Below are 16,476 nucleotides of genomic sequence, written 5' to 3' on the forward strand. Positions count from 1 at the left end.
CAATACAAACTTTTAAAAGTTCAATGTTTGTTGAACAACAGTGATTTTAACACAGCTATGGACATTTTTTATCATGATCCTGCTTAATGCTTACTGCCTAGCCTGAGTGAGTTCATTTTCAACACAGGTACAGTTAGTTTTACATAAAAACAGCCATGGCATGAAAATAGATCTTCCAAGCATTTCAGCAATTTCTTTATTTCAAAAGAACTTGGGCTCCCATTTATAGTTATTATTATACCATCCATTACCCTTTGTTAATCAAATGTCTAGTTTTGCCTTTGTGTGCAGACATCCAAATTTTGATTTGATAACATGCACACTTTTCATATTGACAAAAGCTGAGTTCTTATGGAAGTAGTTTTTGTCATAATATTTTCTATTAGTTGCATTCACAGCTCATTCAGATATCCATGTGCCCACATTTGTAGTTTCTCTGTGGATCATAAAAGGACACAATAAGTTGTACTTATGCTTTTACAACATTTGCAGTATCTTCAATGGCTAGGATATTGAGTGCATGTAAGGAACATTCACTTTTCAAAGTCTGTACTACTTTGGCCATCCACACCATTATGAGGCAAATACTGTATTAAGTCCATTAAGGCATGAATTGTGGGAAGTAGCACTGACAAATCATCATTTAAAGACAAATGCCATGTACAGGAACATGCCTCCTAAAGTCAAGATCCCCTACTGGTACATTAGTAAGTCTATGGATTTACAATGTCAAAATCAGGTGTTTAATTCCCCTTGGTGGACTCAGAAGATAGCTCAATGTAGCTTTACTATAAGAAAACATACACACCCAAGGTCAACTGTTGCTGTCACTTTTCCTATTTGTACTCATAATATATGGGAAGTAGTGTATGAGTAACACAAACACATTTGTGTCTAATGACTTTACTGTTACTGTCTCCCCAACATTTTGTACTTTAAAGTGCACGTCTACTTGCACAACATGGAATATCATTCTTGTATCTGACTTCTCATGTGATGGGAATAGTTATAAGATAGGTTCTGTGCCTTGTGCAGACACACAAACGTTTATTTCCCCCTTGTGTACACACCTGCAAGATAGATCTTGCACTCTGAATGATTAACAAGCTTCTGCACTTAATATATGTTTATAAATATGTTTACACAGAAATTAAATAAGTATTGTTTTTTAGCTAAGAGTGGCACAAATTTCTGCAAAAGTGGAATTGGTATCTTTATCTGATGGTGCTCTGAACCCTTAGAATTTGCAAGTTGTTGGCTTCTGTCATCACATTTTTGGTGTTGGGGGATAAATGCATTCTATGAAACCAACAAGCAACATCAATTAGTGGAAGGGTAACATTCTTTAACATAAACACAATAATAGTGGTACCACAATGCTCTGAAGTGGCACTAAAGTTTTCAAAGGGACAACTCTAAATTTTCTATGTAAAGTATTGTATTCAACTAGCATAAAGGGTACAATTTTGTCATTAAAATGAAAAACAGAAATTTGTGTTTAGTACATTTAGAAAGCAAGTTGAGGTCCAATCATAAAAGTATTTAAATACTATTTGTTTTACTAAGTACAAGAGATGCCAAGATGATACAGCCAATTTGAGATAGATTTATCACATAACCTGAGATAATAATGCAAAATTTTATTAGGGGACATCAAGGAACAAGTTGATATCAGTCTTACATTTTTGTATGTTGGAGTACTTTGTATAGGTGGTAGCCATATGTCAGTTGTTTGTATTTTTGAGTGTATCAAGTAGTTTTTTTTCTTAAACTGATGGAAGGAGATGATAAGTGTGAAGTTATTCTGTATAATTCTGATATGTATGCTGTGAAAATGGTAAGGTAAAAATAAAAGGAATTCTGTTTGTTATAGGCTTAGAGGAGAATTTTAAAGAATCTGTATATGAAATCTCTGATGCATCAGTAGCATTAACTGAATAACTTCAGTTACAAATCTTAATCCTTAGAGCACAAACATCTAAAAGTGAAAAAAAAAAAAAAAATGGCCTTTAGGGATAAACATTTCAAGTCATGGGATGAAAGGATCTGTAATCATACAAAAGTCATTCATTCTTATATCAAACCTGGTCAACAGCATTTGTGTAGAATGTCATAGCTAAATAGAATAACCAGTTTTCTTTCCTTGATGTGTGTTTTAACTAAAAACTTATTTTCAGTAGTAGGGTGGATTTCAAAGTCCTATGGACTACTGTTTCACCAGTATGATTTTATTCTTTGATGATAAGGTTCACAAGTTATTTTTATAACACATAGGTTTTCAGAAAAACCCAAATATAATTTGTATCATAATAATTAACTAAATCAAAACTCAGCTACTTAGTCACTTCCCTTAAAGACAGCATAAAAAGAGGCTAGATCAAAACTAGCACAATTAACTAAATTATCGAACTAGTTTATTTACTGTCTAATAATTTTTATTTGTTTCTGTGAAATATAATAAATATAGGAATGTTCATTCTCCTCCTGGATTTTTCCTTATGGTAAAGTTACTCTTGCCAACTTAAAAGAATCTTAATTAAACATAATTTTGAAGAGCAAGATCACATAATCAGTTTGCTTCTCTATCACTTTGTTCATAATGACTGAATGGAACTTGTTTGCTTATTTTCTAATATTAATTGAAACAACAAATTACTCTGTTTTTGTAATTTGTATTTAAACTGTAGTCTTTAGTTGGTTATCCAAATGCTTTTTTTTTACCTAATATATTGTAAGTTGTTACACCTAGAGTTTTACTTTCTTTTTTTTCCTGTACATTTAACATTTGGGGGAAATTTAAAAGAAAACGTATTCATGTGGATTACTTGACAGAAAGGGGAAAAAAATATGTTAGAGTCTACTTGAAAGATTTAATTACGTAAGAAACATTTGGAGTTTGAGAGGTAGTATATTCCCACACACTTATCCCAAGTTATTTCTATCTTTTTCTGTGTCTTTCTATCTTTAAGAAACCCTATCAAATGCAGACTTTTTAAACTATATGTTATGTACCAACAATCTGTTGGAAAACAACACCAATAAGAAATATTGGACCTAAAGAGAAAAATGTTACAGTTTTAATGTAACAGCTATGAACATTTATCCACTATTCAAACATTCCAAATTATTTTGTAGTTATACATTTGTTGTGTTTTAATTAAAAGACAAAGCAAATGTTATTTATTTTTAACTACTTACCATTGCTGTACTGATGGTTGTTGGCATCCTGTGTGACATATACATTTGGTGCCTCCAAACTTATTATTTTGCTTTGTTAGTCAACTGGCAATCAGTGCCTCTCTTTAAATTGGTGTTTGTACAAATGCACTACTTGCACTACCCACAATATGACCCTGCTGCCTACCACCTTCTGTGTTGAAGTGGAATAGAAGAAAATAACAGGGAGAGAAAGAATAGAGAAAAAGCAACTGATGATTAAAATATAAGGTTTAAAAACAAAGAGAGGAGAATATTTGTATTACAAAAAACTACCTTGTAATGTGTAGAAAACTGTACATCACTCTTACCTGTAATTTTTCTAAAAATCATATAAATCTGAGAACTGAATTCCTGAGTAATTTCAAAGAACTTTTAAGGCTTGCAATTAGTAATCATTACAAAACTTGTCAACAAAATCACAGTAGAACTGTGCTGAAGACTTAACAATGAAAATATTGTATCAGATATGTTACGATAGTTCATGAAAATTTAGTTGTTATTTTCTGGTACTATGACTGTTTCATTAGTTTTCAAGTTGTCACTTCTTTCAGTTCAAAATGAAGCACCTTTTACTGTTCTAACAAAAATAAAAAAAGAAACGCCTCTAATACCTCACATCGTGTTTTCAGCTGCAATGAAGTTCATGTTCAAAGAAAAATAAAACAAATAATTTTAACCATGTTCATAAATTTTACCTAAATTTCTGATATGAGAAAATACTTCAGTGTAACTGCAAATGTTTCCTTCTTTTACCAAGAAAGTTGTTGTCATCCATTTTCATAACTTGTGAACTTGATAATAGTAAAGTATCAAGGCACCAACTCATGGCTGAAATTAGAAACATTTGAAACAATGCAGAAAAAAGCTAAAGAAAACCACTGATTGGTGGTCTTACAGGTATCTCGTAGTCATAAATTCAACATCAGCATCTTCAGAATGTTGTTACTCCTTGATTATGTACACACTAGTGTTTCATACATCATAAATATTAAAACACTCACCATTTAAAAAAAAAAAAAGGTTTGGTGATCATTGCTTTATTTAGTGTCCCTGTAAAACTAACCAGCAGTCCATATGTTTATTTTCTTTCCACTGTCATAATTGTCAGGTCCTCTGCAACAACTAGATATCAAAGACTTAGCTGAAGTAAAAAAAAACACTTTATTAACAGTATGTTAATAAATAATCATTGAAGTGGTATATTATTACATTCTAATGAAGTGAGAGAGCAACAAACAAATCAGCTTTTAAGTAAAACAATATGGAAAACTGCATTTAATGACACACAAAATAAATTTTACCAAATATAGTGGTTGCCTGTAACTAACAAGTTAGAATTTCTGCTCTATTTAACACTCGCAGATCAGTCTTATGTCCAAGATAAGATGATACAATGCAACTATTTCATGAAACAGAAGATAACTTCTGTAATGAGATCATACTACAGGAAGTAGCACCTCAGGCTTAATTTAGTGCACAACCAGGAACATATTTAGTATGCTCAAATAAGAACTTGGAGAAACTTGAAAATTTTATACATAAGAAAGTGAGATATGTATTATTTGTATATTACAGCCCCTATATCTCTTATATAAGGCTTTATCCTCTAGCTAATTTCAAAGAAGTAATACTCATTTAATTTTTATCACATGATTCTGTGAAATTGCAAGACAATCATAATCTTCAGTTAAATTGAATGCAAATGAGACAGAATGGCATAGAATGCACAAAAGAATCTATGGATACAGCAGACTTACAGGTAAAACAACCCATACTGCTAACTAAGTTACATACAATAAATCTCTTTATACATATGTATATATATTTTTATTTACTTTGGAGAGCAGTCATGTTCCCATGATTGTCTGAAAGTAGTGAAGGATGATTAGATGTGGGCTTGGAAACCCACACCTCACTCTCCTAATTTCTGTTTCTATATCTATTATTGTAATTTTTATTGCTATTCCTATATTTTATTTCTTTATATGAGACTAGTGAATGAAGATCAATACTGATAGATGGTGTATCTCTGCTGCAATGTGGGTTCTATTTTCTTAGCCACCTTCAAAACCTGGGGTACATTTTATGTCTCACATTATAGATTGTACCCTGGGATATGTTTAATTAGTGCAGCATTTTATATTTTATTTTTGTTTTGGCTGGTTTTTGGTTATAACAAACTAATATATACACATATATATCAAAATGCAAATCAATAAAAATAAACCTGTGAATGAGAGGCAAAAGAGAAAAAATACAATACACAGATATATGTATGCATGTGTGTCTAGACATACATACATACACAGAACTACACTTCCAAAAAATTAAAAAAACTTTCAACTACCAAAACTAAAACTATTTATTAAATACCTACATGAAAAAACATAATACCAAAATTTGAGAATAGAAAATGATAGGAAATATACAACAAAGGAAACAAAAAATGGATAAATATTGATGTGTTTATCTTGCAGTTTGAGAAAAACACAATGTATAGATTTAAAATGAATCAATAATATGAAACTGGAACCTAAATTTTAAAGATAAGCATTGGTAATGCAAAAAACCCACAAATCACTGAGTAAAATGTTTACATGAGATATTAAAAGTACATCTGCACATAAATAAAACTCTTCATGTGCAACTGATTTACAATAGATGTGTTAGAACATACCTCCTAGGAGTCACTAAAAAACTGTATTTATACCAAAAGTTTAGAAATACAAGTTTACAAAATAATTTGAAATAAAAATGAAGTAATCAAAGCAAGAAAAGATTAATTCAGTATAAATAAGTGGGTCTACTTAAGGTAATAAATGATCCTCCATGGTAGCTGTTGACTGGTGATTTTCTCATAAATAGCTTGCAAGTGGTTTCATCCTTTTGGCTAGCTTGCACTTAGTCGCCCTTATGCTCTGTTCATAATATCAATGGACCTCCTTGTGGAACATGAAACCTATAATGGTCTTCCAATGTGTTGCCTGGGCTTAGAAATAGTTTCTTCATTGCATTACCACTCATGAGTCATAGCCTTCTGGAATGTGGTTTAAAAATTTCAACACCAACTTCTCCATTCCATTAATGATACTGTAGTGGCTGCAGTAGCTACCAGATGCCATTTGATTGATACCATGACATGGTTTCAAATCAAAATATTTCCAGCAATAACATTAATTGTTGGACTAAGTGTCTTAAATTAATTTTTCAGTGAACTTAAAAGGTCATATTCAAACTCAGTAGCTTATCAAAGTCTTTTTAAATTGTTTTATCTCTATCTAATTGGAGTGAAACCAAATTTCCTTTCAGTGATTTCTTATCTCCTGACATCTCTCCAATGAGTAGAAGATATATTTTCACAATTTTTATCCTGTAAATCTACTTTATAGCATGAAGGTATAGCATGAACAGTATTAAGTGTTGAATAACAGTAGAAAATGATACACATTAACCACTGAAGGTTGATATCAATATGCCTTTGGAAGTCAGGATGCAATTGGCAAATAACCTCTTCTAACATCTCATTCTCACCTTCTTCCTCTGTTTGCAGTATAATTTGGAAGACAGTGACAGAGAAGACACAATTTATGTCCATTGGCATGAAAACTAAAAAAAGTATTAACATCAACAACCTTGACAGTAAGAAGAATTAATTTTAACACCACCTTTTGGTATGATAATTGAAGTTTAAAACAAACAATCTTAAAATGCCTGTAAAGATCAACAGTTAGAGCAAGAATGATATTCTAACTGCTGTTCTGTGTCAAATCAGAATTTATAAAAGCAGTGATTTTAGTACTAGATAATCTCTCCAGCTATAGATCAAGAGATTACGTCTCAAGAAAAGGTAATGAGTAGAGAAATTTATATCCTATCCATAAACTGAAATTTTACTAAATTATCACTGTATAACTAAATATAACAGTTTCCTACAAGGCTCATACTGTATATGGATTAGATTACTAGCTATACTGTTATTTAGCCTGTATGAAACGATAAAAGATACAAATTCCCTTCTGTTCCTTGGAGTCACGGCAATGATCAAAGCTCAAGTTGACTCTGATGGTTTCACATCTCTATGTGTTTGCAATAAGAAAAGAAAGATGGAATATTGAACTAATATAAACGCTGCTTCTTTTTGTCAGACAGTGTATTGCACAATAATATGTTTTTCATTTGAACATATTCTCAACTTTTTAAACTTCGTTTAAAATTGAAACATTACAATTCAACTTTGCCTATCTTCTCTTTTGTACACTGCAACCACTAAATTCGAGTATTTCAGGCTGACTTCCTATCATATAGGCAAAATAGTCATACAAGTTACACATTTTTTCATTGAATTATTCAACTATTATATCATAATATTTTCTTTTAAGTTTCAAGTTTTTTATTCTCTTGCATGTAAGTGCTTCATTTAACTTGTGCATTTTAACTAATGTGATTTTCTGAAGGTTAACCTTAGCATCATGTTCTTACCAGTGTGCAATACATACACACATTTGGTTTAGCAGGAGATTTAAGTAGAATAAGAGAGCAGTTAAAATGTTAAGTATTTTCACTGCCAGACTATCAATCTGGTTATTCACCACCTTATGTTGCCATCTATTTGTACACAATGATAGATAGTATTATTAACATAAACTATTCAATATAACACGAATTTTTGAAACGATAAAAGCAATGGATAAATGCTTTTGCTCTGTAAATATTTTATAGAGTAATCATTTAAGACATAAGACAATATGCTAATTACTATATACTATAAAATTAATATAGTGTTCTCTTACCAATTTTATTAATTCCTTTATCATAATAAATGTAGCATTTGGGAGAATAACGGAGAAAAAAAACCATCAGAAAAGTAAATTTACAACGCAGAGAAACAATAATAATTAAGTAGCCCTACACCCAAAAATACAAATAACCAAAACTGTACTTACCTACAATCCTACTGTTTTCGATTTACTTTAATACCTTCCCCTATTGTACGCCAACTTTACTTCCTTTAAAAATGTTAGTACTTATACCATGTTATCAATCTATTTTAATCTTGAATGTACTATTGTTAAATTTCGCACTAGGATGCTAAAGGGTTATACATGCTAATTGCCCCTAACTTTCAAATGACTGACTAGAGGGAAGTTACTACCTCGTCGACCCCATCTACCACCAACTCATAGGCTGCTCTTTTCCATCGAAGTGTGATTGAGTGATAGTTTATAACGTCCTCACTGCTGAAAGGGTGAACATTTAAGGTGACAAATTTCGCTCCCACAACCCACAGACTGTAAGCCAAGTGGTCCAACAACAAAGTCCCAGTCTTGAATATCATTGCTATTTTTTTGTTTGTTTTTATTTTCAATTAATCATGAAGTCTGTTCAAATGCATAATGTTTTGAAAAACAAATAATTTATCCTTCGATAATGTTACTTACACTACACGGAAATTATAAACAAAAAGAATGGCTTTTTAATTTATTTCAATACTCATTTTTCAATTAGATGTGCTATTCATCAATTTAAACTATGCCTATTTCGAGATTTACATATAGTTATTAACAACAGGCCTGGCATGGCCAAGCGCGTAAGGCGTGCGACTCGTAATTCGAGGGTCGCGGTTTCGCGCCCGCGTCGCGATAAACATGCTCGCCCTCCCAGCCGTGGGGGCATATAATGTTACGGTCAATCCCACTTTTCGTTGGTAAAAGAGTAGCCCAAGAGTTGGCGGTGGGTGGTGATGACTAGCTGCCTTCCCTCTAGTCTTACACTGCTAAATTAGGGACGGCTAGCACAGATAGCTCTCGAGTAGCTTTGTGCGAAATTTCAAAAACAAAACAAACAATATTAACAACAATAATGAATATTTTTTACAATACATTTTTCGAAATAAATTATATCTTTCAACACTACGTGACGCTATGAACCCGGCTTGTAACATCTGTATAATGGCGGAAGAGCAGGAATTGGTAAGAAATGAGATGAAAGCTGATAATCGGCAAACTTTTGAGGAACTTGAAAACAAAGATCAAACTCTCGAAACAAATGAGAACTCAGAATTGCAGAAGAACCAAAATGGGGAAAACAAGTCTCCGGAAAAGTAGGTGCTACACACATTTATTTTATTGTTCAGAACTGTAGTAGTAATACTAATAGCAATACTGCCGCACAGTACTTACTCGCTATCTAGGTGATAAACGTGAAAAGTGACGCTTTCAGATGATAAACATATTCCAGTTCTTGTCGTTATTTAGAAGAAGATGAGTCTTGCTTTCCACAAGTGTAACAACATAGCATAAAATGTTGACATCTTTGTAACTGAAAATTTTACGAAATATGACTTTTTTTTTGTTGCCATGACAATAAACAATTTTTCCTGTGAAAATTATTGCTTAAGACATAATTTAAGTATTTACTGGCCTATTATTTATGTGTACTGTTTTCGTATTAGATTAAACTTAAAGCTAACTTGTAAGTGTAACTTAGTCAAAAAGTTGTTTGAAGTAGCAGTTACATATGTGCTTATATATTGGGTTTTATTTTTTCCTTTTTATATGCAGAAAAGATGAAGGTGAAACAAGAAAAAAGCCAAAAAAGAAAAGACATAAAGACCTAGAGGAACATGATTCTAAAGATGACATGAAGGTAATGGACATGCTGTGGGTAATAATGGAATTATGTAAATATCAAAACCATAGTGGTAAGAAGAAAAAAATAAGAATATATAATGTAGCAGGGTCAGACAGTGTTTTCCATGTGGTTTTAAAAGAGGTTAAAGATCAGATGTATGAACCTTTCTCTCTCTCATTTTTGATGATTCATTAGGTTGTAGGCATGTTTAGAGGATTGAAGAGTTACTAATGTTACTCCTGTTCATTTTAAAAGTGATAAGTGTGTCATATGCCTTGCCTTGTCCTTTTGCATTTTGTTGTTTTGATTTGGTCTCACAAATATTGAAAGTTTCTAGTAAGTTATTGGAGAAAGTAAGTGGTTTTAACAAAGCAGTTTTAGTATTCGGCAGATGAATCTGACTGAATGTATGTAAAAACACGTCAAAATGTTTGATGACTAATTGTAATTTGTAATGAAAATACAATGGAAGAGATGCTGGTTGCTGCTAATACTAGGCTTGCATGGAATACTAAAAGCAGAAATTGCATTAAAAAGCTCTTAATTATGTTGGTTATCAAATTTTCTTTGAATATTTCAGGAACCAAACTCTGATAATAAAACTATAAGCTAGTAACTGTAATCTAAATAAATAAGTAATTAATGGTATAACTCAATATCAAATATTGTAATTAGGAAGGAAAGGGTGTTTTGGTTTTTCAAATTCACATGTGAATTTAGTGTTTGGATGTTCTGAATTCAAGAAAGAAAATAGATGTACCTGTGCATGATTTTATAACATCAAAAATATGTCGTCAATATATTTGAGAAAGAGGGTACAAGAAAACTGCTTTTACCTAGACTATGACTTTGGTTGTAGGTTTCTATAGTAAAGCAAAAATGTAAGACTTTGTTGCAAAATCTAGAAGCTTTATAAAAGCTAATCTGGTAAGACTGAACATTTTTTACTTTTGGAAAACTAAATCCATGGCTAGGTCTGTTTTTAATTGATGATATGTTAGTGTACATTGAGGTAACATTAGAACTAGCTAAGAGAATGCTAAGCTGTCATTAAAAGTGTGCTCTGAGGAAATGAAGCAAGTCACAAAAGTGTGTAAAATCTTTCCAAATTTTAAATCACATATTTCTCTGTTTGAAAGTGTAGATCTGTTACAGTAATTTCTTTATGGGATTTAGGAAGACTATATATTAAAAGAAATGTGTGGGCTTTAATGCCTCATAATTTGTTTAAAAGTAATTACATTAACCATATCAGAACCACAGTGCACCTTTCTGATGTGGAGTTCACACCTGTATAGTAAATTTCAAATTTTAACTGTATATAATAATTGGGTCATTATTTTAATTGAAAATATTTAAAACTAGCAGTTTGTAATTTTTTTAGATTTATATAGGTATTTTACAAGAAGAAAATTGTCCAACATTCATTTTTGCACAGTTCTATTGAGTCTTGTTTGTGAACAATGCATTTAATAATTTATATTTTCTAAAACATTAATATTCCATAAGAATATTCTTTTTCATTTTCTTTTAGTAGTTTCATTAGTTTTATGATGTTCCAGCATGTGTTCTGATTAATTACTAACTTAAAAATGAATAGTGGAATATAATGGGTAGGTTAGAAGACGTAGGAACAAATCACAAATCTGGAAACTTTTTCATAGTTTTTTTTTTTTTTTTTTTTTTTTTATTTCACTCCTGAAATGATTTTGTGTAGAACTGTACCTGTTTGAAAGCTACTAAAGTTCTTTTCTATGACAAAATGTAAGTAAGCTTAGTCAGGTTTAGTGATGCAATTTTTGGCATCAGAATATTCAGTTACCAAGAAATCTTTGTTAATTTTTTACCAAATTTTGTATCACTTGTAGCTAGAAGTTGTGAAGTATGTAAACTTGTAACCTGAGTGAAATATCAGATTAGTGCTAATATGCCCAAGGTCAGCCATGATCAGGATCATATTTTGACATTTGTGTGTTTCACACATCGACATCCCTAGTGTATATACTATATATACACTAATGTTATGTGTTTAGCTTCCAAACTCATCTTAGTAAAAATCACACACATGTCAGGCTACAAAAAGGATGCATTTTCATCAGAGTAAAAAACAAGTATATAAATGAACCAAGAAACATTCAAAGAGAATGCATGGGTAGTTTCTCTATGCGTGCATAGATTGGATGAAAAGTTCTTTTTATGTCCTTTAAAATGTCATTATTTGTTGATGTAATCAGTCTTATTCATAATGATAGTGCTGTTTCCTTTGTCAAGTTATCCATAAATCACTGCAAAACAAATAAAACAATTAGTTTGTGAAATTACAATTCTAAACTGATACCACCAGTGAACACAACTTGCCTATTTTCTTGATGTCATGTACAAGTATCACCACACTATGAAAGAAACAATCAGTTTTTTCAGAAGGTTACTTAGCTGGATGGTGAAAGTGTGATAGTAGATGACTTGTATTAAAAGTTTGCTCCACTGTTGTTGCTATACAGTTGCAAGTGTGCTTCAATACAAGTTAGCTTTATAGTCTGGGCTACAATGGCAGAGCAAGTAAATTAAAGCCACTCTCCACTAGGCAGTAGTGGGGCATGAAAATTACTACCACACTGTACTGCCTGTTGAGACAGTGTTTTTTTTCTAAAGTGTAAATTTGTATACTTTTCAAATAGTGTATACACATTACGTTAGCAAAGCTCATCTTAAGAACATTTGTAAGGAAACCTCTGAAAGCTAGAACAAAATACTACAATAACTTATGTTATGCAATTTGGGCAGCTGGACAATCACAACTAATGTTATGTAAAGGAATATTTCACTGCTATCAGTGCATCACAGTTTTTTAACAAGGTCTTCTACCTGTCTGCATCAGTGACCAACTTACCAGAAAAGGCAAGTTTTTTATGCAAGAGCTCTGTTTACATAGCTTAAATCACAAAATGATAGCTTGATGTTTTTCTGTGAACAGTCCACTTATCTACTAAATATGCGTGGTCTGTTCTTGATAGTTCCCTACATGTAATCCAAAACAATCAGATTCTAGAGATAACCTTATCTAAGTTCTTTGCTAAAGTGGGTGCCATCTTATAGGCTCGTGTTTCAAAGCATATAATTGCAATTGATTAAATGTTGCAAATGGCAGATTAACAAAATAGTAATGGCAATCTTGTACCTCTATTTTTTTTCCACTTATTTATTTATTTACTAAAATTACATCTTCTTTTGAGTGGATATTTAATACTTGGCTGTGTATAAGTATATACTTTTTATATCCATTGAATATTTCTTCTTTGTTAGAGAATGCCACTTGCCAAACTTCAAGATTTGAAAAAAGCTATGGAAGTACTAACTCTTAATGTTGGGCAGGAAGGGCCTGCAAAAACTGCAGAAGAAGCTTTGCACAAACGTTATGAATTTTGGGAAACTCAGCCTGTTCCCAAAATTGGTAAGAATATAATTTTTTTATTTTATGTGAAATATTTTTTGATTATTTTCATAGCTCGTTAGACCAAAGGTCAAGATGCACATTAAAGATTTTATGTAGCATTTCATATTTAGTATCTGTGTTGAAAATAGTTATATTTCCTTGACATACTTGTTTGATTACTTACCCTTCATTTTTTTTTTAAAGATCTTCAGTGCAACTGGTAAGAGTTTTCTTTGAGGTGGCTCTTGGGTTATTATAACACTGTTACGTTTGTGTTAATAGTAATTCTCTTCCAAAAAATTTTGTTTTTATTCACCTTCATTGATATTTTTGGTGAATTTTTTATAAAAGCCCAACTAATGTTTCCAAGGATATATGTAAGTGAACATGCTTAATATTGTACAATTCTTTATCACTTGTTTGGTTTAATTGTTAGAATTAGAATATAACTTGCAATGGCTAATTTTCCAATTTTAGCAGTTACACACTTTGAAGCTGAATGTAGCTTCTTGTGAACTAGTGTTCTTAGAGCTGTAATTTGTGAGCCATGGATTGCCAGAAGTAATTAAAATATGTCTTGGCAAACATATATTAATTCGTATTTGCTATTAATAACTGTGGAGGAAAAGTGTCATATACAAAATATAAAATATGGTTTTTGTGTGTAAACATACTGCTTGTGCACTGCATTGTCACAAAAGACTGATGCTACATCCTAGTAGTATTTTTCCTTTACTTGCCAATTGTTCTACCTCTTTTTAAAATCCAGTAAATTTGAAATCGCTTAATATGTGTTACATGCTACTTCTTCACTGCCAAATAACCATAAAACTCCAAAACTGAGATTACATAAATCCCATAAATTTTGATGGGAGACAAGGAATTAGTTATAGATAATGTATAATTAAATATAAGAGAGAACTATTAATAAATTTTGAAGGAGAGGATGTGACAAGTGGGTATATTGGGAGGGGTCTGATTTTTTATTTGATATCTCAGTAACCAACAGAATTGAAGGCTATGAAAATGATGGTTTATCTGAGTAATAATGATTTTATATTAAGTAATTTACATTTAATTTCATAGTTTTTGAAGGAGGGATGGATGAAATAGAGAATAGAATTTGCTTAAAGAAAATTTGTAATATATGTCACACTAGGGGAAATTCAGGATTTTTTAAAACATTTCCTTATAGAATTAAGAATTTGAAATTTATATACAATTAAAATGTGAATTATTAGCTCAAATTTCATACTGTCTTAGTTGGTATAACATAAAGAAAAAGTAGTTAAATAAAATTTTGAATGTAAGACACTAAACTTTGTGTCATAATCAATAAAAGGATACCTGTAGCATTAGGGTTAAATGGTGATATCCAAATAAATTCATAATTTGGAAAAAATATTGATAATCAACCAGATCAAATATCCTTTCCACAAAAAGTGTGCACTGATAAAGTTCAAGGAGTCTGAAAAAATACAGATTCAGTGGTTTCAAATATACAGCTGACTCAAGAAAAAGTAACAATTTGATGTGTCTGTTCTTTTGTGTTCTCTGTGCATATCTGCCAGAGAAAAGATCCCATATAAATTTGATATACTATCTTGGTGTGTAGTTGGAAGTTGTACTATTGGTAATATGGTATTGAAATTACTATGGTGCTACAATGTATTTTTAAAGTTTTACACTTTGACACTTGGTTGTCATAGTTAATGTATAATAGATGCTCCTTTGATCTGTGGTTCATCTGTTTACCGGTAGAAAGTTTAACCATTATTTACAAAAGGTAGGATTAGCCCATAAGACTCCTTAGACATTTTGATACTTCAATAGGTTAGTACCTTCATACAAATTGATTTGTGACTGTCTGATATACATTGTGCTATGTGATACTGGAGATTTTAAGGTCCTTATACATGATAATCTGTTAGTTCTACTTGGTCATTCTCTATTCATTTGGTTTTTTTTGAGGAGTTTACTTGATTACACACCTCTTATTGCAGTTATCTATTCTGAGAATGTGATTTAGCACTGGTGATGTTTTTCCATTACAATTTCTCCAAGTTCTTTTCTGCAAATATGTAACGATGAAAATTAAAACTTAAAATGAAGCTTGTTTTATTAATATCCATTTTGATACAATGAGTCATTGGTAAATGAAAATGATGGAAGAGAAAGATCAACTTGGTCTGGCCATTTTTTAATGTTGTTGTCATCTTGTTGAAAAAAGAGAAACTTCATTTGTTTAAAAGTATATAGTGTTGTTTGTTTGTTTTTTACCTAAGTGTTAGTGTTGTTGCTTATTCTCTAAAGATAACATTGCTAAACAAAATACATATGTAAGAAGAGGTATGAGCAAGTTTCAAGGTCATTTGTACTCAATCAAACGTTTACTGGTCATTTTTCAAACTTGCTGGTCGACATTGAACGTGACTGACAACTTATACTGATCAAACACAAAAACAAGATTTGAGCCTTGTAAGGTGAGAAGTAACATGAACTTGTATCTTTTTTACTTTGTACTTGTAATTTTTATAGACCATTAAAAACAGGGTTATTGTGGTTTTTTTCCTCAACCTGATAAAACAGTAAAATCATTTTGAACCCATGAGATGTAGGATTTAAAAAAAAATGCATCAGGAACTAAATCTTTTTTTTGGTCAGTGGCAAATGTTTATCATCGACTTTAAAAATTAATGACAGAGAAAGAAATGCATCTATTACTTGAACATCATTACCATTTACTTTAGAACAAATGTTGCAAACTGTGTACATTTTTATATCTTTCAAATTCATTACATCTCTCATAAAATGTTTATTTCCTGTGAGGACAAAATCTGGTCTGCTGAATCATTAACCAAATAACCACCATGTGTTGACAGCATTTTACTTTCCTGTTGATAGCAATCTTCATAAAACACTAGTACTAATCACATTTAATTTCAATTTAATTTCTTCTCAAAGTATTTGTTTCATGCATCATTGAGGGGTAACAACAGTCTGTATTTTGTCTTCTGTTAGATCTACTTTAGTTTATATTATGTTTAGTGAGTACCCATTCAATTTTTATTTTGATATCTAGACTGGAACTAACTTTGCATGTGGCTTTTTTCAATCTGGATGCAAAGAAGTTAGTTTTTGGTCTTTTCAGTTTACCCATGGCAATGGGCATAATGAAGTCATCATGTTGAAAC

General features: G+C 31.3%; 1 protein-coding gene across 2 annotated transcripts in view; it reads left to right on the forward strand.

The window, feature by feature from the left end:
* The first annotated feature begins 9,111 nt into the window (after window positions 1-9,111).
* The window catches only part of LOC143252714 (glycylpeptide N-tetradecanoyltransferase 2-like), a 34,435-nt gene continuing 27,070 nt past the window's right edge, over window positions 9,112-16,476 (forward strand). Inside the window, exons 1-3 of one of the 2 annotated variants that reach the window (XM_076505282.1) lie at window positions 9,112-9,319; window positions 9,780-9,864; window positions 13,153-13,300. In XM_076505282.1, the coding sequence (XP_076361397.1) occupies window positions 9,141-9,319; window positions 9,780-9,864; window positions 13,153-13,300 (412 nt within the window). In that variant the 5' untranslated portion in view covers window positions 9,112-9,140. Of the gene's footprint in view, window positions 9,320-9,779; window positions 9,883-13,152; window positions 13,301-16,476 lie in introns of both variants that reach the window. The other variant, XM_076505281.1, reaches the window with a different exon arrangement.

The sequence above is a fragment of the Tachypleus tridentatus genome, chromosome 6, assembly GCF_004210375.1.
Source record: "Tachypleus tridentatus isolate NWPU-2018 chromosome 6, ASM421037v1, whole genome shotgun sequence".
Lineage (NCBI taxonomy): Eukaryota > Metazoa > Arthropoda > Merostomata > Xiphosura > Limulidae > Tachypleus > Tachypleus tridentatus.